Source organism: Candoia aspera, chromosome 2, assembly GCF_035149785.1.
Source record: "Candoia aspera isolate rCanAsp1 chromosome 2, rCanAsp1.hap2, whole genome shotgun sequence".
Lineage (NCBI taxonomy): Eukaryota > Metazoa > Chordata > Lepidosauria > Squamata > Boidae > Candoia > Candoia aspera.
Genome location: NC_086154.1, coordinates 250,658,129 through 250,685,980, shown reverse-complemented (window position 1 = coordinate 250,685,980; position 27,852 = coordinate 250,658,129). Strand labels below are relative to the sequence as shown.

Below are 27,852 nucleotides of genomic sequence, written 5' to 3'. Positions count from 1 at the left end.
CATTGAAGGTTGATATCTCTGCCTTTTCTTGTCAACCTTTCTTACTCTGGTGAGAACCCTTCCATAAGCTTTGGACTACAACTCCCTCAGCCTCTTTTGGTATGCTCTGTGGTCAGGCAAGATAGCCCGTAATGTCTGGAGGACATTGTATTTGAGATAGCTTTCTGATATAATTCAAATGCAGCTTGCGTTGTGATAGATAAACACAATGAATGAAAATTAAATTTTCTCTTTTTTCTTTTTTCACACAACAGGAGGAATCTCGTATCCTTCGAGTTAAAGTCGTAGCTGGAATAGATCTTGCCAAAAAGGACATCTTTGGAGCCAGGTGTGTATGCTGTGCTGTTGATGTTGTTGGGTGATAATGGACAATGGCTTCGTTTTGTGTTAGCAGTGCAGTTTTTGTTTCCCAAAAGAATGCAAACTAGAAATACATAAAGAAGAATGCTGTGATTTCTGTTATTCTTGCTCTCTGATGCAGTTTCTTTTGGGTTCATATACCATGTCATAAGGGTGGCTCCCTCTGTTATGGCCTTTGCAGAGTATGTTAATGCTCAGCTGTTCTGGAAGACCTTCAGAGGCTGATTAATTATGACTTATAAGTGCAGATAGGGAGAAGTTTTGATGTTGTTGCGATAATGTTTTACCTGTATTTATGATATTGTATTGGGTTTGTGTTACTGATACTCTTACATATGCCACTTAGAGCCTTTTGCGACTGAAGATCCGAAGCACCTTTGTTGATGTTTAGATAATAGGTAAATTTATTTTACTGTAAAGGGTGAAAATGTAGTTGACTAAAAGCCTTACCTAACCCACCTTAAGCAATTCTTCCTCATGTTTTTTATGGGATAATAATAGTGAACCAACTTTGGGAGTGGTTGTTAGGGCTCCTTGTACACAAAACAGTTTGAACTCTGAAAAAAAATTCTATATATTATTGTTGCGGAATGTCTGGTGTGTTATCTGGTTCCAAGAGGTCTCTTGATGTGATCAGTTGAGAATGCTGGCAAGGGAATCTGCCGTTCTTCCAGCAGGATGGAGGGAGAGAAGAGCTATCACAATGTACTGTATTCTGAAGTTCTAGCTACCGTCAGCATGAGTGTGTGGAAAAGTTCCCCATCCCTATATTATGATGCAATTATTGCAATGGCTTATCATTCTTTAACAGCTCAGTAGTTCTACTTGATGCTTAACAATAGCCATGGAAGGTTCTGACTTAGTGTGCAGGCAGGCGCTGGGGAGACAGGCAGTTTGAGGTGGAATAAGCTTGATGCATGCATGCTTTAGGCCAGGGATGGTCAATCTACAGTCTTAGGGCCAAAGGCAGTTCTTGGACAGGTTGAATATGGCTTTCAGAAGCTCTCTGCAGACAATCAGCTCAGACTTCAGTTATTCCTTTCCCGATGGTGTGCTACGAGAAGAAGATGACAGAAGAAGAAGAGTGTCAGAAAAAAAGTTCACACATCATGCTAAGCCATATTGTGGCATGCTTATGTGGTGTAAGAACCATGAGGAGGGGCTTACTAGGTGATCCAATGTAGTCTAAGATGTTGAAGTAGGATTGGGGAAATCCAAGTTCAACTGAATCCTCAGCCATAGAAGCTAACTGGGAAACATTTGGCCACATATTGTTTCTCAGCTCAGCCTACCTCACAAGGGTATTGTGGGGGGCAAAAATTCCTGTCCCAAGTCACATCAGGGATTGGGAGGGGTAACGCTGTGCTGATACAATTTGAGGTCTAATTCCCAAAAGGTTACTCATCACCAGAGAAGTGGCATAGAAGAGTAGTCAGTAAATTGGTCCAGTTGACAAAAGCCAAACCAATCTAGTCAGAGGCTAAAATAAGGCAGGGAAGGTCAGGTTCCACGCAGGAACTAGTCAGTATGCCCTAGAGCAGTGTTTCTCAACCTCAGCAACTTCAATTCCCCATGCTGGCTGGGGAATTCTGGGAGTTGAAGTCCACACTGTCACGTTCACTGTTTCAATGTGCACTGTACATCGTAACGTTTCACATGCCATGGTGCTGATGCGCGTTTCTGTTGGGAGGCAGCTGCTGTGAAACCTTGTGCCAAGCTCTGTATCTATGTTCATTTCTATGGGATGTGTTTGGGTTATTGCTCTGCTCAAGGTCTTTTCCCGCGGACCATCAGAAACCGTTAGGAGCACCTGGGATTGTGAGCCTGGGAAGATTCTACGGGGGGAGGGATCTCGTTTGTACCGAGGGTTTTTAGTTTGCATTTGGCGCGCTTTTTCCATTCTCAGCTTTCTTTGTGACCCTGCATACTATTCTTTAATAAATCAGATATCTTTATGATCCTGTTTATGAGTCTGATGGTGTTTTAGATTAGGCAATCCTTACACACACCTCTTGATGTTGCTGAGGTTGAGAAATATTGCTTTGGAGGTTCAAATGTCAATTATTGCACAAGTAGTAAATGATTCTTCCAAGGATGAGCTTAAATAGAGAGCTTTATATTGGAAACTTCAGCTACCTTGCCTGGTACCCATTGAACCTAATCTGGTTGCAAGGTAATCCAACTATATTAAGCTAACAACCTTAATTTAGCTGTTGCTTGTTAAGCCATATCTAGACCCAAGGTCATTCAGATATACTGGGCTACTCTTTAATGAGACTTTCATCCCTTAAGTACTCTCTTTGACCTTTCTTAGTCTTTTGCTAATCAGTCCTATGTTGCTGCTATTCATGTGGGTTGGATGCATGTACAGTTGAATCTAAAACAGAGTCCTGGGTTAATGCGAGACTGATTTGGGGCCAGGTCCTGTGCTTAATCTGTCTGATTTGATACTGAGGGCTTTGAGAGATTACCTAAGCAATCTTTGAGGGCAATTTTCTGTGTGACTGGAGGACAAAGTGTTTTATATGCTGCCTAGAAAAAAGGCAGGTTACAAATCCAATTAATAAGGAAATAAAACATGTGGTTAGATGGAGAATGAATGCTGAGCCAAGCCATCACAGACATACGTTATGCCCATTCTGAGAGTCTACAACAAGAAGGTTGCCCACCCCTATTTTAAGTGCCATGTGTTGATGTTCCAAGACAATGTCACAACGTACACACAAGACTGCTTTTACATAGCCACCCAGAGTCATGAATTTGAGATGAGTGGCCATATAAATTGAAATAATAAAGAAATAAATAAATCTTGCTTAACTTAGTTACTGGAGAATAGTTCAGCTGAATGGATTTTTTATAACCACATCCCTTTCTTTTTAATAAATCTTGCCAAATGAACTCTGAAAATTGTGTTTGGAAAGAATCAGGTTCACTTTTATGCTGCTTCTAAAGAGCCTGGCAATGTTCAGGGTTCACTCAATTTGCTCAGCTCCAAACTAACTAGATGGGCTAGTTTTATGTAGCTTGCTAAACCATTAAAAACAAAACCAAACAAAGACTCACCCACCTTCAGTAACAAGCTAGAAGTAATAATTGAACTGTGTGGTGACAAGAGCATTAGTAGCTATACACAATGCCTCCTGAATCCAGAGATTGTGCATCTTTCATTCTGGATGGAGTTGTGCTCCCCTGTTCAAAACTGGTTTGCAATGTGGGGGCTCCTGCTGGAATAGAGGTGGATGTTCTGGACAGGTTAATCTTGCACGTCTGATGTGCCAGTTGCTTTCTTTTCTGGCACTATACACAGTCACTCGTGCCCTTGTCACTTCATGTTTGGACTACTGCCTTGAAGCCTGTCCAGAAGTTAAAACTAGTGCAGCATGTGGCTGCCTAGGTAGCTATGGGTGCACCTACTGTATATTCACCCATGTAATTCCTCCAGGAGTTGCAGTGGCTACCAGTCAGCTTCTGGGTGCAATTCAGGATGCTGGGTATCACCTTTAATACTCATCTGCTAGGTTTTGAAAGCTTCCCTTTTCTTTTCCCAGCTGGGTCTCACATAATGTGTCCAAAGGAGGATAATTTGAGTCTAGTCATGTGTGCCTTGAGTGAGAACTCTGCGTTGATTTGTTTCAGTGATCCATTGGTTTATTTTCTTGACTATTCATGGTATTCTTAGGAGTCTTTTCCAACATCAGAGTTCAAAAATGTCGATACTGTTCCTATCCTGCTTCTTCAAAGTTCAATTTTCACTTCCTTTGAGTGTCACAAGGAATACCATGGCTTGCATGATTCTGATCTTAGTATGTATAGACACATCAGGGCATTTGTGTAATTTTCCAAGGCCTTCAGGGCTGCTCTACCAACTGTTAGTCTGCAGAGTATTTCTTGACTGCTTGCTCCTTTACTGTTGATGGTTGATCCTAAAAGGCAGAAGCTATCCACCACTTCAATATCTTCGTGAGGCCTCACCATATTATAAGGAAACATTTAAGTCATGATAAAGGCATTTGCTTGATTCTCTTCAGATTAATACCAGTCTTGAGGGCCAGTTTGGTGTTTTCAGTTACATCATTTTTAGTTGCCTGGTAGGCCAACTCCTTCGACTTTCAGTGACAAGGCATTTTGTAGCAATTCCTACTTACCCCTCTTAATGGACTTTTCTGTGGTAAGATAGAAGGACAGAAGAAGCTATAGATAAAGACAGGAAGCTATAGATCAGTGATAGCTTCCTATCAACCTTGGCAACTTTAAGATGGCTGGCTAGGGAATTCTGAGAGTTGACGTCCCCACATCTTAAAGTTGTTAACATTGAGAAACACTGCTATAGATAGAGACAAAGAAGTAAGAGACTGTGTCATCAGTAACGCTTGTAAGATTCCATGCTTTGAGGCAAGGCGATTACTCAATAAATGCCTTTCTGGAAGCATTTTTTGTGGTGGATCTAGCTTTTGACAAGCTTTCTGTTTTCTTGCTGTGGCTTTTAATATTCTACAGGGCTCATCATGGCAAGGTTGGAATGTGAAAGTCTGATGTTAGTTTTCATGATTCCGCTTTAGCCACCGAAAAGCTGCAATGTTCTAAAAAAACATGCAAAACTCATTTGGTGGCATATTATGCCTGTTGAAAATGATTAAGAATGCATACTTGAAGTGTAGCTGTTAGAATGTCAGTGCCTTCCCCTTCTTTGTTTCAAGAGTGTACATTCATTGCTGATGAGATGGCACTCTTTTGTTTTGTAAGTTCTTGTAACTTTTAAAAGCTCCCATGGGTTTAAAAGTGGTCTGGACGCATCTTAGACAGAAAGTGGAGCCATACTTGCAAAAAACATTTCTTCCCTGCCTGTTAAAGTAGACTAGGTTCTGAGCATGCTCTGGTTTTGGATTTTCTGTCAAGGCAGGCCTTTGGTGAACCAAGTCTCCTGCTGGTAGGAAAAATCTGACTTGGTTATTTTGTGATCTCATTGGTTGTAATGATTGAAATCTAGGTTTGTTCTGCTTAATCAACTGGTTCAAATGAATTAATTAAAAAAATAAGAAAATAAAAGGAATTCTCAATTCATAATGCAACAGGGTATTTTTTTTATTAAAAAAACCCATAGTTTTAAATAAATAAAACTATGGAAGGCAAATGCTTCATCATAGCATTCCACGTTTTAATGCATTCAGGAATCTTTGTTACTACATGTGCAGAAATTGAATGAAAGACAATAGTATCTAAAAACAAAAGAAGATCCTTCTTGCACTGGAAATACTGTATTGACTATATACAAATGTATGGTGCTTTAATCCCTTAATTGACTGTATTGTATAATTGATATAATAATCTATCATATAATTGAGAGGGTAGCCAGATTGATTATGGTGATGAACTAGAAACCACGTTGTGAGTTTTAGTTCTCCCTTGGGCATGAAACCCAGCTGGGGGACTTTGGGTCAGTCACTCTCTCTCAGCCCAACCCATCCCACAGGACTGTTGTGGGGAAAATACAAGGAAGGAGTTATAAAGACAGAATGTAAATCTAATAACAAATAACTATATGATTGTCCTGTACAAAACTGGCCAGAGCTTGTTATTAGTTGCTTTGGAGGGCAGGACTAGAAGCCGTGAGTGCCAGTATCCTTGTGAGGAGATTTCAGCCAAACATTAGGCTTAACTTCTTTAAGGGTCTAAGACATTTAACACTAAATGTCTTTGGCTGTAGAGGAAATCAGTGTTTTTTGACTAGATGGCCATTTGTCATTTATACTTGTTTTGAGCAGAAAGGCCTCACATTTGCTCATTTTACCCTTCAAGAAAATTGAGATTATTTCTCATTGGAATAAAGAAGGATTGTTGCCTCCAGAAAACTCATCAACTTAAACCAGAAGTCCATAATAATTTTCACTTAGTCTTTTTGTGATGTTCTTGGAAGGAGAACAGCAGGCCTGTACAAAACATAATCTTGTCTTAATGTTGAATTTATATTTAATAATGTAACTCCTCTCATGTTTAATAAGCACGTTATGTCAGATTTATTTATTTTTTTTAGAAAAGAGTTTATTGGAAATAGTTGGAGGGGTTGGACGTTTGTACCCAAGGCTTTGGGAAGGCCTTCTAATGCAAAAGACCTTCTAATTTTGGGATCCTGGTTACTTCCTTCTCATTTTGTTTAGTGTTTTTTGGTACACTGGGGATATTGTGGTGAACATACTCTTCCCAGATCCTTTTTGGAAGCCAAGCAAGCCCTTTTAACATGTGGAAATCCATGTTCTCTCTTCCTTGTTCTCCACATGTTGTCCTTGGTGCCCTTTACATTTTATAAACAGTCAGTTTCAGAGTAGTGAAGTTATGAGCCCAGTTTAGTTAGTGCACACAATAAGGCTATTGAGAGGGAGAACAGAACAGCTGTTTACTGTGTTTTATGGGGCTTGTTAAAACAATTCAAGTCAGGAGTCATTGTTTCAACAATGTGGAATGTATCTCTGCACCAGGGGTGTGGATAGTCTGATAATTACTGAAGTAAGTCAATGGACTTCGTGGGCCAGCTTCAACTGCTACATCTATGAAAGGTTGACCCACTGAAAACCAGTCATTTAATTCAGAGGTAAGCAACCTGATGTTTTTCAGATGTTCTGGAGATCACCTAAATCTGACCCATCACACCAGTGGTAAAGGATTGTGATAGTTGTAAATCAAAGCATCTGGAATGCACTATTCCCCCCCCCCCCCACAGTTAATGTACAGCATTATGTCTCTGGTTCCAAGCTGGATTTTCAGTGCTCTTATTAGAGCCCTTGAGCAAAGTAAATATTTTTATCTGATACAGAAATATTTATTGGATTGCTTTGACTGTGGATGTAAATGTTAAATTAATTTCAGTGTAACTCTTTTTAGCATAGAATTAGGTCTACAAAAATGCAAAAAAAAATATTTTTTAGTACAGATGATAACCATGGTCATTGTCATGACTGAGTCACATAGATAGATTTCATATGTATTTGGGATTCATTGGATATTTGAAATACTTCCCCAGTTGTTAAAAACAAGTTTCTGGTACATTATAATGAAAAACAGGGAAGGTTTCCTATAATATCTCTAGCTTCTTACTTGGTTGGTCCTTCAAAGAAGCAGACTTCGAAATAACTTACTGGAAATAGTACCATTTCTTAAGTAGGATCATGTCCAATATACAAGTGTTCCAGGAGATAATAATCAAGGAAGTTTGCTTTCCAATTCCTACCTTTCAGATCCCCCCATCATCAATCCACACATTTTGTGTGTGTCAGTGTGTTTAATTCATTTTTTAAATACAGTGTCTGCATTCTCTTGTTTGGAAGTTAGTTGAATTAAAACTGATAATACAAAATCCATCAACTTGTTTAGCTGGAACAAGTTGATATATATTTTTAGCTGAAGTTTTTTGAATAGAGAGATCTGATTTCAGCCCTCAAAGACTGAAATCCTAAGTAAATTTCCCTGGGCCTGTTGAAGTCAATGAGATTTTCTTGCAATCAGCTACTTTGCTACAGGGCAGAGTGAAGGCGTATCAGTATTGTAGTTTGTGCTCTGGTGTGATCAGCTAATTCTCACTGGGCCATTCTGCTACTGGGAGGTACAGCTTTCTATAGTCTTTATGTCCCCACCCAGAGCAGAGCACATTGCATGTACAAGTATACATGCAAATAATTCACCCTGAAGTCAACAAAAGGAATGAATCTCTGACTATCCATGATGAAAAGTGGACTGAGTGCTTAATTCAGTGGAAGGATCAGAGTTTACAAGAATATTTCTTTCTTGCATAGCCTAGGAGTAGTAATTTTATAGTTGATAGGTGCAGTATGTTGTTCCTTTCTCTTTGAGTAGCTTTAATAACTTCCTTCTGAGTGTGTTTGGGGTCTGTTCTACACTCTGAAAAAGTTTTCACAGACTAGTAAGTATAATTTTCTAACAACAACTTTAGTTTTTTTTAAGCCACTATATCAGATTATTGAATGTAAAGGAGATGAAGAGTGCTTAATAGTGTGGGGTTATTTTTTTTTTAAAAAAAGGTCATTCGGTGTATTTCATATGGATTTCATATAAACTTTAAAATGAACTTGCATAACCACATGAGCATCCATTTCCTCAAAACCATCCTTAAATGTGCAATTCTCAAAAGCCTTTTCTGACATGTTGAGAAATAAAATGTCTATTTTTACAAGCTCATATGGACAAACTTTGGGGATGTTCCAACTTGAAATCAGCCTAGAACTTCCAAGATCTCTTCTAGCCTTTCAGATTCTGAAATGGTCTCCCTCGGTTCAGTGATCAGCTCAGGATTTCTGGGAACAAATCACTTTGCCTAGTCTTTCATCTCAGGGGCTCTGAATCTTCTGTTGAAAAAAGGGTGGGATGACACCTGGAAATTTAAGGCAACTGTATGCGCTAGTTTCATCTTAAAGAAGAAAGTATTTTGCTCATGCGGTAGGATTTCCTAAACCCACTGAAAGGACAGGAGCAGTTAGAGAGAAATAAGGGGACCACTCTTGATAGGAGAAGAGTTGCTTTGGACTTGATTCCAGCCATAGCTGTTATAAGTGCAGATGCTGACATCTGAAGGATTAAATGCGATATGGTAGCTGTGAATCCTATATGATCTCATCATTGGCTGTACTTTATATGTTAGTAAACATATATGTTAAGCTGTGTTATTTTCCTTGTTGGACTTTGACACATTATATTTAGGACTGAGCTGACTGATAGGATAGTGATGACGTTTATACCTTTCTCAGTTCCAAACCCAGATGAACAGTGTTCTCACATTTCCCCCCTGTTCATGCATCCCAATCTGGGGCTAGTTTCCTGGTGACAAGGTACTGCATATCTGGTTACTTTCTTCCTTATGATGGATTCAGCTTTTGACTCAAGGTTGCTTTAACATTGCTCAGGTCGTTAATGGACTCCGTGGCCCATGTGACTTGAAAACAAATCATGTTGTGTACTTTTTTGGTTGCTGGTGATTCAGGGCACACCTATAAAAATGTGTGAGCAGTGCTTCAAGGGTGGAACTTAGTTAAGTTGGGTAGTATTTTTACTACCTCAATGGAAACATGCAGTGCCAGTCACCTAAAGCGAAACCATAAATTCAAACAATTTATTGTCTTAAAGGCATATCTGCTCCCACCCACTAACACACCTCTTCTCTGTGTTCCATGTAACATTGAAGATACCTGGTGTGATATGGTGCATAATATGATCTCCTCCAGGCCACAGCCCCCATATATCCGTTGGATTACTGAAGTAAGTCGATGGACTTTGTGGGTCAGTGCAAAGTCTATTGGAATAACCTTCTCCAGTGGGGTGCCCTTCATATGCATGGAACATCAACTCCCATAGTTCTTCAGCCAGAATGCTGAATGCAGGATTCAAGTTAAAAGCTTCCCTTGGGGAAGACTGCATTAAAATGTAAATCAGTTGGATTAAGCTGTTGATTAATTGTATCATCCCTGTCAAGGCAGCCACGCTCAGAATTAGACTCAGACTCACTTAGAAGGTCTAAGGATTTCTGGTTTTATTTGAACGGTGTGCGTGCAAAGAGAAAGATGGGAATCCTTATGTGGTGACAGGGTGCCCTGTTTATACTTTGCTGGCGGACGTTGTGCTTCTCTACCCTCGGGCCAGGACCGGATGGGTGCTTGAGACCGCGATGCGTCAGCTGATGGGCGATCCCGGCGATCTCCTTTGTCTCCCTGTCTTCGTCCGGACCGGGTGCGTCCCCTGAAGGTGTTTCCCCTATCTTCTGATAGGCGTTAACTACTGTCTGATGGGTGCCCCCATTATGTTGGGCATTACTCTGTGGACATGCGTGCCTGAGGGAGGTGTGAATGCATCCCCGGGGGGAATGGGAAGGCGTTCCCCTTGCCTCTTGATGGGCGCTAAGTTTGGTCTGAAGGGCTTATCTATTGTGTTGGGGGTTCCCTTCTGGATATGGGTGCTTGAGTGATTTAGGGATTATGCTTATCCCTTCCTCTTACCTAATCTGCATGTTCCCCATTGTGATGCACATATGCCTTGCAACGGGGAACATGACATCCCTCCGTACAGTGAAACTTTTTTATAGACTATTGTCGGGGAAGGAGTGTCTGTTAAAGCTGAATATATGTAATTGATCTACTTGATATCATTCACATAAGTGTGCAAATGATGTAAATGCATGCAGATAGCATCACATATGCCAACTGCCTGTAGAGTTTTAGAAACAACACAATTAGTCTGTTGATAGGAGACTAATGTTTGAAAAATGTTGTCCATTGCATCCAGAGTCTCTTAACCAGGCATTTGTAAAACTAACTACTTTTATTGTAGTTCCATATTGAAAGATATCCAGCTTGTTTCTTAGACTTCTTCCTTAGTTAGGGTATGGTTTCAAATTAATGTGCCAGAATAAGGCATTCTAGAGAAAAATTATCCTCTAGAGATTCATTTGTCATTGGCCATTGTTTGCAATGATTGCACGATGACATTATAGTAATGCTGCCTTCTACTTTTTGGATGGCTCCTTAACCTAACTTAAAGCAAGCCATGGGTTTGTTTTGTGGTTACTGAAATCTGGAAGAAGCCATTGCAAAATTTGTTTATCTTCCAAACAACCATTGATGGGCGGTTTTGCAGCTGGGCCACTTGGATGAAGGAAGCAGCAGACATATTCTAAGCAAAAGACTTCATGGATGGTGCAAGGACTGCAGTCCTGAAGTTTCCAGTGGGATTTAAGTTCTTGTTGGGACACGCTGCTGCATTAAGAGGGATCATTTGAATGGAGAAAGGAACATTCGCTTTGTATTCTTGACAGCTGACACCATGCACCTGCCCTTTAGGTTGGTTAGAACTACAACTCCAAGAATTCCTAGCAACTTGGGTGGTAGGGAAGCATCAGCTGGAGGAAGACTGCTTTACATCATAGCTGTGATGTTAAAACACTCTGATTTCTTTAGATGCATACTGTGTCTCCAGTATTTGCTCCTTTTCATTCTTCCAATTTTGGCGCCTTCTGGGAGTCTCTTAGGCGACTTTTCTGTACCTGAATTGCTCAGTGTCCTGCATCTGTTCATAAAACTGCCCAGGACAACACTTTGATACTTTCTCTGGAGGAAATACATTGGTTCGAGATTTCCTTGTTTCCTCTTTGTACGTAGCATTTGGACTAAATTCCGTGAGAAAGGTATTTGGATGCTTGACCTGTCAAGGCAGAAGGTGAGTTTATAATTCAGGTGTGACTCTTCCCTTCTTCTCCTTCTGCTGTTACTGAAGAAAAGAACAAAAACATCCAATCCACCTTGCTGAAAAATCTATACAAGCATTTAATAAATGACTGGCCCCAAATTCTGATAGTGGATCATTGTGTATGTGGGAGTAATGCTTGCTGGATTATTTGTAGTGCACTCAAATTGATTTTGAATGTGACTAAATAGGCTTAAAGTCGGTATAATTCTTGTGGGGTTTGGTCTGCTCAAATCAATAGTATGTGCTAGAGATTGTAGTGACACATATTTAGATCCCTAGCAGTAAAAGCAGTGCTGCAAGTCCAACTAGGATTATCTGGCAAATTGCTTTGAGCACCATAGTTTTAAAAGCTGAAACTTGATGCAGGCGGCTGCAAGTTTTATTTCGGAAAACCCATGTTCCTCCTTATGACACGGAAAGTCACTCTTTGAAAAAAAAATGGAGACAAAAGCAGTTTATGTGATAAATGCTAAAAATTGGTGTGCGCTTGTGTATGAGTCTGCATCATAGCAGAAAAGGTTTTTTTTTTAAAATGTGAGAGAATATTAAAATAATATCTCTACTGTGCAGCTTGAAGGAATGGCACCTCTTGTCACCTCATTCTTCTCATTGTCTGGGCAAGCCATTGTCAAAATATGCCGAAGGCCCCTGAGGGTCAACCTACACATTACATTTACTGCATAGCAAAACCTTAAGGATGTGTTGGATTGCAATTCCTACAGGTCTCAACCAGCGTGACCACCAGTGTGCATCCTAGCTATAATCTTCTGCCTCTAAGTGCAACTACAAACTTTAGGAAAAATGTTTACCTCAGTGGGAGTATTTTTCCATAAAACTGATGGAGTTTTTAAAGGTTAATAAAAGAACTCCAAGCAGCTAACAGCAATCTTGCAAAGTAGAAGCGTGTACCAAAAGAGAACTTGCACATTAAGCTTAATTACGTTCAGAAATAAATTCAGTCTTCACACTGTAGTTAGATGAAGAAAAAAGAGAGATAGCTTACTTTTATTCAGTAGATCTGGATACAGGTAGGTTCATAGTAGAAAGCACTTAATCATCACTGGATGGTGAAAAAAGGGGAGAGCTGCATTTCTGCAGCAGCTCCTGCTTGCATGTCTGCCCAGAAGGGTAATGGAGACTGTTAATCCCCAAGCCCAAGAAGAAGGAGGAAGAGGAAATCAGGTGACCCATGTGACATCCCACAAACACAATAGAAATATATCTTGCTAGAGAGACCCCCTTATGCTTATGAGACAATTCTGAGTTGACCCCTGATAATTCCAACAAAAACCACATGAGTTTATTGATCTAACCCAGAATGTGAATGGCAAATGAGCCCTTCCCTTGTTATGTTCAAAAACCTGCTCTTCATGTGCCTGTAAATTATGTTATCAAAAAAATCAGACTGTGATTGCACATTCTTTAGTAAGTATAACATGTAGTTTGGTCCTGCAACCCAGAATTAAAAAGAAAAGTGACCGATTTTCATATTGGCACAGAACTGTAATTAAATTTCCATCTCAGTGTTTCAACATCATTTACTGAAGTACTTGATAGGAAACCCTATCATGGATGTGAAAAAATTGTAGAGTATATTTTTGTTGCCATCGGAGAAATAGACAGTAACCCCATGTGGTGAAATCAGCTTCACTTTGGGTCAACTGTTAAATCAACACAGAAATTTGGAAGCCACCTTCTTTTGATGGTTTCATGGAAAAGCTGTTGGAGATTTTAGGATCTCTTCTCATTTAATGTGGCCTCTGAGCTGACTAATTCTCATGTTCCTTCTCCTTTGTTGAATTCCCTTCCCTTTTTTCCTCCTTTTCCCCCATGATATCAGCCATCATCAGATTCCTTGTTAGCTAGCTTCCACTTCTTCAGGGCAACCTAAGACTACTTGCCCTTCAGGTGTGAGGAACATCTACCACTGTCTCTATTATTCTTCCTATAGCCTTTCTCTTTTCTGGTCGGAGCAGCTCGGACCAGCCAGCCTTCAGAAGAGGTCCTCAGAGTGGTTTTTATGAAGTGATAACCATCTACTCCAGTGACACATTGAGTAGCCTTCAAATTGTCACCATATATGGCCCACCCTCTGAAGTAACCATTCCTTTACCTAATAGTAGAGCTGGCTTTGTCTTTTGTGTCCGTGCGTGCGTCTGTGTGTGTGTGTGTGTAAGGGAGGGGAGTTTTGGAGGTAGTCATGGAAAATATTGGAATAGAGAAAAAGGTGGAACAGTTTTATTTAACCAGCAAATGTATATAAGACATGCTGCAAGGAATAAGATGTTCTACTTTTGAAAAATTCATCTTTCTAGATCAGCCTTTCTCAACCTTTTGACCCTGGAGGATCCCTTGAAATATTTTTCAGGCCTTGGGAACCCCTGCACATTCAGGCTCAAATATAGGCCAGAAGTTACAAAATTGTTATATTCGTTTCATATGTAGGCCTGTATATATGCATTAATAGCGTTCTTAAACTAAAAATAATTAATGAACTCTACCTCTTTAATGTGAAGTTGCCCAAATTTGAAACATTGTTAAAAATAAATTGTGATCTCCCAGGGAACCCCTAGTGACCTCTCACAGAACCCGAGGGTGCCATGGAACCCTGCTTGAGAAACCCTGCTCTAAATGATAAAAATGCTTGCCCATTGACCACCGGATTTCTTGTTCTCATTTGCCAAGTAATAGGTAGCCTTTCTACCAATCAAGAGAAGAAACCACCTACTGTAGTTTTTTTATGGTTTTATAGGCTTTTTATATCTTTTGAGATTGTATTTTGCTCCTTTTACAGTTTTTCAATTGTTGTAAGTGACCCAGAATCATGCTGTTGAGATGGGCAGCTATATAAATCTAAATTAACATAATGTAAGGGACGTGGTGGCACTGCGGGTTAAACTGCTGAGCTTGCCGATCGGAAGGTTGGCGGTTCGAATCCGCGTGACAGGGTGAGCTCCCGTTGCTAGGCCAAGCTCCTGCCAACCTAGCAGTTCGAAAACATGCAAATGTGAGTAGATTGATAGGTACCGCTTCGGCAGGCAGGTAACGGTGTTCCGTTTAGTCATGCCGGCCACATGACCACAGAAGTGTCTACGGACAAACGCCGGCTCTTTGGCTTTGAAACGGAGATGAGCACCGCCCCCTAGAGTCGGACACGACTGGACTTAATGTCAAAGGAAACCTTTACCTTTACTTAACATAACGTAACCAGCCCCAGTTCACAATCAGAGAGGAAAAAAAAGTAGAGAATTCTTAATGGCTTGAGAAGCAGATTGTTCTGTGTCAGAAAGAGGCAAAGTTTGGTGTCAGTGCAAATAAGGGCCCGTTTCTAGGACTGGGCTGTGCTTCAGATTCCACGGCTAAAAGGTGCTTTGGCACACACAGATCTGTGCGTGTTGCACTTGTTTGCAACTCCTTAAATTTTTCCTGGGATGGTGCGGCCTCCCTCTGTAGTTGCATTACAATCCTGGGAAAATAAACATTTGGTTTAAAGAATTTCAGACAGCTGCTAGGTAGACACTCACACAAGAGCTAAAGCACCTTGGTATCAAAGTGTTCGACAGATTTATTTGTTTTTCCAAGAGGCCATTGCTTTGGGCTACTGCTGAGGAGAAAGACAAATTTATACCTGTGATGCTATGAGCCCTACTGATCTGATTTTCCCCCCCGCTCATAGGGAACCCTGGCTTTTACTTTCTTAGCTGTTATTACACTTGGTTTGTACAAGGGCCAGCGTGGTATGAATGGGTTCAGTCGATAGCCTATGACTGAGAGATGCAGGAAACTTGGGGGATAAACCTACCTCACAGGGTTGTTGTGAAAATAAAACAAAGAGAGATTCCCCAGGTTTGAGTTTCTGTAGAAAAGAGAGCCAGTTTGGTATAGTGGTTAAGGCACCAGGCTAGAAACTGGGAGACCGTGAGTTCTAGTCCCACCTTAGGCACAAAGCCAGCTGGGTGACCTTGGGCCAGTCGCTCCCTCTCAGCCCTGGGAAGGAGGCAATGGCAACCCACTTCCAAAAAAGACCTTGCCAAGAAAACTGCAGGGACTAGTCCACACAATCGCCAGGAGTCAAAAACAGTCTCAAAGGCAAGGAAGGAAGGAAGAGAAGAGAAGAGAACATACATTTCATCCAATTTACCTTTCTTCTTTTATGGCATATTTCTGCAAAAGGATGCCTTTAGAGTGGGATCTGATTTCTTTTCTGGAAAGTAGGGAGGACAATTTAAGCCCTTGGAAGCTGTGAATATCTTGGGCAATCTGTCAGCTGATCAATAGGCGGTATCTCCTCCTTTCCGCAAAAAGGCTCTGCTTCCAGAGCCATTCACTAGGAATGGGGAATGAAATTCATTTCATTCGTTAGGGTTGCATCCTGATGCAAACGAAATACATTTTGTCCCATTCCTAACGATTTTGCTTTTTTGGATCAGTGCACAGGCTGAAAGTTGCTTGCCGTTTGAAATTCACGGTTCTCTGAATTTTCAGAATGCAGTTCAGTAATAATGATTAGTGACTATATAGTGGTGGTGGTGGGGAAATTAGCAAAATGCATGACTTCATGAGAATCACCATAAAAATGCACGATACTGGCAAAAACGGTTTGCAAAGGCTGTGTATGCCAAGGCAAAATTGGAAACAAATCAGCCCCTGTTTGGCAACATTAGCATCAAATTGCCTGCTGACATGCAAATGATGGTGTGAACTTGGTGAGAGAAAAATGCTGCAGCTCAGCCCCACAAAATTGACATCTTTGGAAGAATGAATGTGAAATGAAGAAAACCTGAAATTGTCCCACCTGTTCATCGCTTCCATTCACAGGAATCGGAGTTTGTCCTCTTTCCTTGGCAGAAAAAGGGAAAGCTTTTTGCTGCCCCCTGATTTGTGCGGTGTGTCTGTGTGTGTACAGAACTGTGAGGAGATGTGCATGGGTGTGCCTGTGCTTCTGTGTGCTGCTCATTCTCATGTGTGCGCCAACAGAAGTTGCCCTTCGGGCCTCCCTTGGCACCTGTTACAAGGCCCAATAGGTTACCCATCCCTGTATTTCTCTGGATTTAAATCTGGCTTGCTGTTTAGGATGAGAAGGCTCAGGGTCAGAATTTTTTAAGTAACTCAGGAATACCTAGAGCTAAACACGAAGCGTGGCTCCTCCTTGGGACGTCAAGGTAAACAGTGCCCCTTTTATATCATCGTAGAGTGGAGGCAGGCTGAAGCGCACCATCTGTTCTTTCGATGCAGCAAGGAGCCTGGAGTTTGCCACAGCCTTTTTCGTCTCATTATGATGTATGTGCATGCCAGAGTTACCATGGGAGCAAGCCAGTGGGGGAAGAAATCTCTACTCTTAATTGTTAAACATCTCTGCCTCTTTCTGCGCGCACTTGCTGACATCTGTGAATTGGATTTCACAGATTTTATGTCAACCCTCCCCTCCCCTCCATTTTTCCTTTGTTTATAATTCAAGTGTTCTTCAAAAGCTTTCTATGCTTTGGTGAGCAAAAGTGCCCAGGCTCTGTAGAACTGCCTGTTCTTAAGAACGAGGCTCTGTGAGTTTTATGACATAGGAATCTCCCAGCATTTTTTTTCTCCCCTGCTGGGAATCCTGGCTTAATCATACGTAAATTGAAGGTGAAAGTGATGACTCCAATAAAATGGGCTATTTTGCACTCAGGTTAGTTCTAGATTGGGAGATTCTGGAGAGTTGAAATGCCAAGTTACTAGCTCTCAGCGAGCAAGGGGTTCCTCTTCTTTTTCCTCCATTCCTTTAGAAATGTCTGGAACATTTTTGTTTTCTTTCTCCCATAAGAGTAAATGAGGGACAATTAAGTTATGAGAGCCAGCTTGGTCTAGTGGTTAAGGCAATGGGCTAGAAACCAGGAGACTGTGAGTTCTAGTCCCGCCTTGGGCATGAAAGCTGGTTGGGTGACCTTGGGCCAGTCCCTCTCCCTCAGCCCAAGAGCCAATCAGGCATGGTATGAGAGTCCTAGTCCCGCCTTAGGCCTGAAAGCCGGCTGGGTAACCTTGGGCCAGTCCCTCTCTCTCAGCCCAAGAGCCAATCAGGCGTGGTATGAGAGTTCTAGTCCCGCCTTAGGCCTGAAAGCCGGCTGGGTGACCTTGGGCCAGTCCCTTTCTCTCAGCCGAAGAGCCAATCAGGCGTGGTATGAGAGTTCTAGTCCCGCCTTAGGCCTGAAAGCCGGCTGGGTGACCTTGGGCCAGTCCCCCTCTCTCAGCCCAACTCACCTCACAGGGTTGTTGTTGTGGGGAAAATAGGAGGAGGAAGGAGTGTTAGGTGCCTTGAGTTATTTATAAAAATAATAAAGGTGGGATAGAAAATAAAATAAAAATGATGGAGATGCATCTGGATCCTACTGGTCCCCAATCTTTCTGGAATTTTGACAGCCTGATATGGACTTTTGTTCTTTCACAAAATAGTTTCCATATGGGACATGAAACACTCATTTTGTACATGGCTGGCTGAGGAATTCTGGGAGTTGAAGTCCACCTGTCTTAAAGTTGCCAAGGTTGAGAAACACTGGTCTTAAGTAACATACAGCCAGTGGCAGGTCACCCTCTACTTACATAAAACTTAGAGAAGTCCAGACTTATGTCCAGACTTATGTGTTCTTTCCAGTACTGGAAAGATTTTTCGGGGAATCCCCTTTAAACATGGCCCATGTTTTGAGGATGGTTATCACTCACTTCTCTGCAAGGGTATCTGGTTACCATGTTATAATCTCCGAGTCACGACCACCTTGCAGTGTAGATCAGCCGTAGAGCACAAGGGTCCCCTAAGATCACTTAGAGAACTTCATCGAGTGGCTGGGGCTTGGGTTGGTTTTCCTGGTCCAGCTTCGTGCTCTAACAGGCTCCAGTGAATGCCTGAACCACTTTCAACACTGGAAAGCTTGCTCCTCCCTCCCGTCCCTTGCCATGTTTTCTTTTCGATGGGGAAGACTCATTTGTTCTAGATTGCTCTGGCCCTGCTGCTGGAAGGTTTTAAGGGAACACTTGAAAAGGGCACCCAGTTGGGGAAGTCTGGCTGTAAATTACTACCTTGTCTGGTGGAGGCAGCATAAGGTGGGGCCTGTTATGGGCTTGCTCAAAGCTTCCTTCACACAGACAGGCATTGCTGTCTTCCCTGTGAGTCATCATCAGTATAGCTTGCAGCTCCTTGAATTTCAGCCCAGCAGTGCGAGGGAGTCTTGGAAGATTTCTAAGAGAGTGGTGGAGGTGTGCCTTTTGTCCTTTGGTATCTAGAAAGGAACGTACATAAGGAAGTTATTTGGAAGGATCTTCTTCCCAGCTGGAAGAAGAGGGCGGCTGCATGGCTCCTGAATCCAGGGTAGCTTTGAGTAGAAGGAGGAAGGTAAGGAGGAAAGAAACCTTGTCATTCCTTCTATCCATATGGAGAATTTGCACTTTATTAATTGATTGCTTCCACCTTGTGCTGCAGGCCTGCTGCTGAGGCTGCTCTATAGAAGCAAATGTGTTGTTGTTTATTCTCTCATTAGCCTTGTGGTATATGTCTTTTTAGACTTGTTCTCTGAGCAGAGGATTGTCTAATTAACATAGGCCACTCAGAGCTTTAGAAAGCAGAAAATGGGCATATGCAACTGCTGGGTTACATCTGGAATTGAAGGTGATTGAAAGGTTTAAAGAGAGTAGTTAAAGGGGTTCCTCTAACTCTGCTCTTTTCTACTTCTGGTATGATTATTCATTCTTCCTGCTAAGAATCTCCAAAGAATCGGTTACACAGTCCCTAGGAAGCCATGGCAAGCCATGCCTCTTGTGGTCTTCAACATCTTCCATCCTGGTAGGGTTGTCCTAAGATTGTCCTTGAATAGGAAGGGTCCAGTTTAGCTCTCAGCAGGCCTCATCTCTCCCCAAAGCCGTCTGATAATCTGTCTAAATTATCAGCCTGGTGTGCGTATCATAGGAATAAAATAAGTGAGTCGATGTAAAAGTTGTATAATGCAGAACTTGTTTCTTTGCTTGGAACTTCCTGCTAGGTGATGTCACGGGAAGACATGGCTGGTTGATGTTCTGAAAAGAGACTAACAATTCTCTTAATTTTCTCTGCTTTTGTTCTTATGTCTCTTCTAGTCCTCTAGCTAGTTCACTCTGTTTTGCTCTCTCCCCCTTCCCCCACTGTAAACATTAGAAAACATTTTTTTAAAGCTTTCTTTAAAACCTTTGGTCATTTTAAAATGACTTTGTGGCCCCTTTGGCTCTATAATCTCTTGCTGAAATGCTGTGCAAAACTAGAAATGGGATTCCAGAGAGAGCTACACCTTTATCTTGTTTACAGTGCTCCGAAAATACTTTATTCTTTGCCCTTTCTAATTGATAATCTTGGATTTACCTTTCTTCTTTGTTTTTGTTCTGCTCCAGCCCACCGGGCATTATGGTGGAGCTTTCTGCCTAGGGCTTTTCATCAGGTATTATATGTAGATTAGATTTGATCCTTGAATCGAGTTAGGTTGTTAGTCCTTTTGCTTACAACTACTGCAAGTTCAGGAAATTGTAATCTGCAGCTGAAGCAAATGCTTAAAGTGAACAAGTTTGTGCCCTAGGTGCTTGGATGAACAACCTCACTATTTTTATGCTGATAGATATCTGCACTCTTGAACATTTCAACCCCCGTGTTTCTATTCTGGGAGAGGCCACACCCGGGAAGTTAAAAGGCCCAGATGTTTTAGTTCTGTCTGTTCAAAATGTTGATTGGCCAACACATCTTCAAGGGAACATGCATGATCATTGAAACACAATATGTGAACTTAGCATCGTTCAAGTTACATAGCATTTCTGGAAATTAGTAATGCAGAATGACCAGTATGAGTGAACGGCTGAAACATATTTAGAAATCAGGATTCAAAATGTGATTTTTCTGTTCATGAATTCACTGTCACTGTTCATTGTAATGTCAGATTTTCCATCTTCTAATTTATTTATTTATTTATTTGCAGGGCTCTATAAGCCCTTCCAGTCAGACCAATCCTGAGAAGCATTCAATTCCCCAAATCCATAATTTAGGTTAAAAATGAACAAAGAAAAATACGTCAGCAGCATGATCAGAAATAGTAACATCTGATCATGCTGTTCATGTGTGTTTATTGTTTTTATTATCAAAATTTATTATGGCCACCTACTCCAAAACCCTCAATAGAACTAAAAAGTTCAAAAGAATTGAACTAAAAACCATAAACCAGAATTCACTACGCATAAACCAGGAATATGAACATTTAAAATCAAAGAATCAAGTCATTAAACAGAAGAAGAGTCATAACAACCCATCCCCCAAGACGTGATGGGACGACCAAGTCTTTTTTCAGACTTTCTGAAAGTTGGGAGGGAGGAAGTCATTTGAACATCTGGAGAGATACTATTCCAGAGGGAGGGGAAATGACTAGAAAGACATGCTTTTGTGGCCCCTGTGAATGACACTCTCTACTTTAGAGAACATGGAGAAAGTCTGCTCTGTTAGGTCTTATCAGGCAGGAGATGCTGCTGGGTCAAGTTGGTCCCAAGATATCCAGGCCATTAATCCTGAAAAGGTGACAACAAGCACCTTGAATTGCCCCCAGAAGGAAGATGGAGGGTCAACCATAGGATGTTCTTTCTCCTCCTCCATCCATTTCCTTGCTCATCAGAATCATAGTTCTCAGGGGCACCAAACTGCAGCTTGAACGGTTCCTCCCTATCAGGATAAAACAGGTGCCAGGTTGTGACAGACTGTGGCTTTGACAAAGAAGGAAATACTCATTCAGGAAGGATGATGGAAGTCAGCCCCTAGGCCTCTAACTCCTGACCATGCAAACTTTGTTTTTGAAGATGGGATGATATTTCCATGCTGTTATGGTTTCTGGGTTTGGGTATCTCAGGAAAGCACTGAAGATGTTGCCTAGTCTGGCAGTGAAACATCTGCAAGAAGACAACAAAGCTCAGAGAGCACCAAGGACTCCTCAGGAAAGGACTGCATAGTAGGGGAATGGGGACATGTTTTTGTAGTTTTACATGCTGAGCAGCTTTAAATTGTTGGGCTGTTGTCAGCTTTGCGAGGCAGTCCAGACAAGAAGCACACCCAGATGTACTATTTCTACTTTATTGTAAGGTTACATTAACAGAATCTTGCAAAGCTGAAAATATTCCTCCCCTCCTCTCTTTTTAGTCTCCGGAAAACTAGGGAGGGTCCCTTCTGAAACGCTTCACATGCTCCCCCCCCCCCCCGCCTTCGGACTGAGCTGCCTCTTACCAGACTGTTGACTGTGCTGTCTGTCTTCCTCCTGTCTCCCAAGGTCATTCCCACTTACCATTACAGCTGTGGATAAGCCAAACTATAGATTGGGATCCCATTATACAGATAGGAAAGTCTGAGGATCAGAAATTAGCCATTGGATCAATTACAGTAGATTGAAGACAAAGGAGGAAGGAGGGGAGGTCACATTGGATGAAGGGAGCAGGAGGCTATCTTCCATTAGAAGCTGAACAATGTAGTTTTTCATTCATCGGTTTTCAGTTTTAAAATGAAACAGCGTGCTACCCTTTTAAAAAACTTGGAGGTTTGTGCCTGTGGAACTCCCAGTCACAGTATTATAACCCTTTAACTGTTTCCACCAACAATAGCTCTCTGTCTTATAAAAACTCAGTAACCTGGCTTCATTATATGAGCATGATGGGGTTAATATTGCATAATGGCAAGCTTATAAAGTACCCAAAGTTGCGTGCTCATTGAGGGAACTGTTTGTGTATTGATTTCCAGATGGTAGAGTTAAATTGCTTAACCTTTAATGAAATGGTCTTTGTTCTGGTCCCTACTATTTCAGAGGTTTTTTTAACACACAGTAAAGTTTCTTTCAAAGCAGATTCCCTTGATCTTCACCCTACCTTAGTGGTTCCTGCAAGGAACAGAGACTGTAATGGTCCTTTGTCTCAGATTTCTTCAGTTATTCTGGCTTCAATAATCACCATCAGTCAATTGCAAAAGGCAGCTTTACTAGGAACAGCTTACATCCTGTGACAAGACCTTTAATATCATCAGACAGCAACATCTGCCTTTCCTAGGTCCTTGGGAAGGACTCAATAGGCGGATTAAAAATGCCATGTCCAGTCTAAACATCTGGCTGATTCTGCAACCAACCGTAATAAATGCCTCTCAACCTCCAGTGACTCTTGATTGATTCACAGGTCCCAGGACTGGCTGAAATTCTCCAGCCTCATGCAGTCAGTGACCAATAAATGATCAGCAGTTCTTGCATGTCACCAGTGGTTATCAGTGGTCATAGACACCTTTCTTGGGTCCTACCTCACTATCTGCCCCACTTGACTTTCTGCATTTTTAAAACAACGATTTTAATTAATACTTGGAAGCCATTTTGCAAAAGTGTCCCAAATGGGCTTTCAGAATTCCAAATGTGCCCACTAGTCCCACTATGCTTACCAATAACTATTATCCAAATGGCACATTGTTACCAGTTTGGAACCCATATAATCAAAAGAAGCTTCTTGTCCTTGTCCTTTTCGGAATGTGCGTTGAAGTTTCCAGTCCATAGCAAGGCTGAGTAAGTCTTCGTACAACCAGAAAGCCAGGCATTATGATTTCACTCATGCACCAAGTCTGACCCCAATAAAATCTGAACAAATTGATGAAAAGGGAACATTTTTTTACAGTGGCTTTAAATAGCCCCCAAATAATTGATCGCATGTACATGAATGGGACTGCATTTGATTGCTTGATCATGGCTGGACTTATTTCAGGTCTCTCCTCCTCCTTCAACCAACTGTAGACAAGATCTAGTCCCTGGGAAAAAGCTTAAATTTAATTTTTGCAAGATGAACTTGTAGGGAACCAAACAAGCAACAGAATTTTGTTTATGTGTTTACCATTATATGTCTCCTTTCTGTAAAGAAGCTTAAGATGGATTGGACTTTAGAATAATGATTTGCGTGCTGATTATATTACATCATTTATTAGGTTTATATCTCTCCTTTTATGCAGAAACTTAAGGTGGCATACAAACTGCTCCTTCCTCCCATTTTCCTGCAACAGCCCTCAGAGCTGAACTGAGAGAGAGTAAGGATAGTCCCAAGTCACGGAGTGAGCTTCCATGGCTGAACTCTGGTCTCTCTGCTGACAGACAATATACCAGTATACCTCAGTGGCTCTGTTCAAAAGGCGAATTAGATACCAACTCTTTCACAACCTGGGTTTACTCATTGTGCTACACTATTGTTTATTTTAAACATGGTCTGTTCAATAAAGCTACAAAGTCTGTTATGGGGTCACTCATAATATTAATCAGTCATGGCTCACAAAACACATTTTGAGCTGGTATAGTTTTAATTATGTGCCATCAAGTCGGTGTTGACTCTTAGCAGTCAGATTTTCTCTGTCATGATCTGTGCTTAACCTGGTCCTTCAAGTTTTCCAGTGGTGCACCCATCACCCTGTAACTGAGTCCAGCTGAGTCCATCTACCTTGCTGCCTCTTCTTCTCTTTCCTTCCACCTTTCCCAGCATTAGAGCCTTCTCCAGAGAGCTGGGTCTTTGCATTATGTGTCCAAGCTAGGATAACTTGAGCCTGGTCATTTGTGCCTTGAGGGAGAACTCTGGGTTGATTTGTTTGATGATCCATTTGTTTGTTTTCTTGGCTGTCCATGGCATTCTCAGGAGTCTTCTCCAATACCAAAGTTCAGAAGCATCAGTACTCTTCCTATCCTTCTCCTTCAAAGTCCGCACATGCATTATAGTATTTCAAATAAACTACAAAGGAGATTTTACCTAAACATACAAGGTACCTTGACCTTATGCAGCCATGCTAGTCTCTTGTGTCCTGAGGTCAGGCATGGAACAGAAAATAAAGAACTTACGAGTTCATCCTGAGAAGACTGGGAAAACTAGGCTGTTGCTCTTTGATAGTCCTGCTTGATTAAATGTTCCCCCATGTTGTACAGGGCTAGTGGCAGCTTTCTTATCTATACTTTGGCATTAAGTAAGATTTGTGATTCTCCTGTGAGCATAACTTGAACAGTTCCATGTCCCAAAATAATTTATTTTGCTACCTTTCAATGGAGATCAGTCCTTTCAATGGAGATAGGTCATGCAGTGACTAAACTTTTTTAGATGGCTTACAGTAAAAGTTAAAGAGATGTAGTGGGTTAAGGCTCAACTAGAGCATAATTGTGTTGGTGGGGAATGTTGGGCGTGGAAGTCCAATCCATCTGGAGGGCTCCATGTTGGGGAAAGTTGGGGTAGAACCATGGAGGTTTAGGTTCAAGTCCTCCATAAAGCATGAACTATCTTCAGAAATGGGAGCCAATCTTCATGTTTATTAATGTAGCTTCATAGAGTTATGAGGACAGAAAGAGAAAAAAAGCATGCATGTTTCTGGGGGCTTTTTCAGATGAAGGTAAATAAAATTCAAAAGCAATTGTCAAAAATGAGATCTGACTCATGAAGCCTTCAATTCAGTCATTTGAACAGAATCAGTTTTTTTTAAAGAACTACTGAAATGTATTTCCAGATTCAAGCCCTTTTATGATTAAAAATCAAAGCCTCCCCCTTTATCTCCTCCAATATGTGCCAATGGAGGATAACAGGTGCATTTTAATTCATTAAGGAATATATGGCAAAGTATTGTCTGTTAATTCCTAAAATCAGTGAAGTCATGCAATATTTCAGTGTTATGGTTACAAAATTATTCTAAAATACTCTTCCTGTTCCTGAATTTTAAAATATAGTGTAGAAACCTTCCAAATACGAAATATAACTGTAGTTTGCATACCAAGAAGCTTCAGTCAGCAGTAAGAATTTAGAATGGGGCAAAAACCTATTTTGAAACTATTAAACATATTCCTTAGTCTGTAAGTACTTAGTCTGGGACAGTGTAGCAACAAATCTGCAAGACCCTGATTGGAATCTCACCTCCAAGTCATTTTAAAGCAAGTCAAACTCTTTCATGGTTCCACCTGGCCCTTGTCAATGCCAAATCAAAATAAACTATATTTAAAAGCAGTGTCTTAAGAGAAGAGCAGGTATGAAATCTGTTGCTGCAAGTTTGTTTTAAGACTGCAGCTTAATGGTAGCTGGAACATCTAGAGAAGAAAAGAAAAATAAGAAAAGCTTGCTGTGAGCAACTTTTCTTGAACCTGATTTTATGAATTTACTCTACGTCTTGGAGACTTGCTAAACCCCAGTTATAAATATACATCGTAGAGACTTGCAATTAAGTTAGCAGTCTTAAATCAAATCCTTCATCCTACATGATACTGTAAACCATCCATATTGATGGATTTTTCTTTACGTTTCCTTGCCTTCTGTACAAGAGGAACTGCAAATCAGTATGGATAAGTCACAGTTACATAACCATTTAAATATACTTGTATATTAGTCATGGCCCAGTGTTTCAAACTTATATAACTTTGAGATAAAGGGATGCTGATTGACAGATTTTCAGCATTAAAAGAAGCCTCTTTAAAACACATTTTATTTATTTTATCAAATTTATATGGTGGCACAATAGGGTGACTCTGGGTGGCGTACAGCAAAACCAACTGTTAAAATCGAATATGAAAAACAATTAAAACAATTAAATAACGTAAGTAAAGCCAAAATTGTGAGAGGCTTAATTAAGATGTCATATATGGTGCAACCAACACGCAGGCTCTCTGCTGTCAGGGGATCCCCGGGCCTGATGAAAAAACCATGTTTTTAGGGCTTTCCAAAAGGCCATAAGGTTTGGGGCTAATCTCACCTCAGGGGGGAGGATGCCTTGCTTGGGATGGGGAAAGGTAACTGCTCCACCTGGGGGTGGTTGGCACCATAGCACCTCCTATTGATTGTGATTCCATCTCCTCTTGGATTTTACATTTATTTATCTTATTTATATTTTTAGGTTGTAATTTAGGTCTACATGTTTTTATTATTACTTTTATTGTAAACCGCCCAGAGTCCCCCATTTGGGGGAGATGGGCAATGATATAAATTTATATAAATGAATGAATGAATGAATGAATGAATGAATGAATGAATGATGTTCCAGAGGGTGGGTGCCACAGCAGAAAAGGATCATCTCTTGGGTTCTGTCAGATGGAATTCCTTAGTGGACGGGACCCGCAACATGCCTCTCCTGCTGGACTTGATGGGATGGGTAGAAGTAATGGGGAGGAGGCGGCCCTCAGGTAATCTGGCCCCATGCCATGTAGGGTTTTAAAGGTCAAAACCAGCACCTTGAATTGCATCTGGAAGCAAACTGGCAACCAATGCAGCTCATGGAGTAGAGGTATAACATGTATCCTAGGAACAACCGTAACTGTATGGTGCATTTTGCACTAGCTGAAGAGTAGGATACTCTTCAAGGACAGCCCCATGTAGAGTTCATTAAGGTAGTCCATTTGGGAAATGACCAAGGCATGAGAAACTGAGTGCTCTTCATAGATAACTTCTGAAGTTGGCTAAAGTATGGAGAATATCATTTTTTGTTAATGTATCCCAGCTCTCGAATAAATTACCAAAGGTCTTCCAGGTGTTGAACAACTATTGCCAGAAACTGTGTCTAATTGTCCTAACAGTCAGGAACCACGCTGAGACGAGGAATAAGTCTCTAGTGTTTTATTACTGCTACGTTAGACAGAAAATCCTAACAAACTGAAGAAGCGTGAGAAAACCCATACAGATAAACCCCAAAAGTCAAGGCGGGTCTGTTCTGTGTCTCTTTGAATGACTGCTCAACTCCTCACTACTACGCATGCGTTTTCCCCCCTGGATAGGGGCCCCCTCCTGCTCACCATCAGTGCTCATGACACTAATATGGAGAAGTATGTAAGTTCCTAAGAGGTGTATTCCAGCAATTTCTGGAGGACCTCATCCTAGCTAGTTTTTTCAATATATATTTCACCATATAATGTGTATCAGGCACTCAAATAAAAAAAATGTTTTGTTTTCATATGATATTGATCTCTACAAGGGCTACCAGATCTGGGCTGCAAAAATGTGGGTGACCACAAGTTGGCAGTAAAGAGATACAGAACATCAGGAATTCTGTGGTCTAGACCACAGTTACTAAACCCTGAAGCCCACCACTGTCAATAGATACTGGCTGTGAAAGCCTACACCAGTAGATACAGAAAACTTAAACTCCTTTGTTGCCATCTAGTGGTTCTCCAGAGAATTGCAGCCCAACTCTAATAGTTCTGGACTCCACTATCTGTATTATTATATTGTAGAATTATATGCCAAAATAGCAAAGCATGTATTCCTTTG

At 41.1% G+C, this 27,852-nt stretch overlaps 1 protein-coding gene across 1 annotated transcript in view; it reads left to right on the top strand.

The window, feature by feature from the left end:
• NEDD4L (NEDD4 like E3 ubiquitin protein ligase) overlaps positions 1 to 27,852 on the top strand; it is a 284,464-nt gene that overhangs the window by 93,725 nt on the left and 162,887 nt on the right. Inside the window, exon 2 of the mRNA XM_063295785.1 lies at positions 255 to 328. Coding sequence (XP_063151855.1) covers positions 255 to 328 — 74 coding nt within the window. The remainder of the gene's footprint in view (positions 1 to 254; positions 329 to 27,852) is intronic.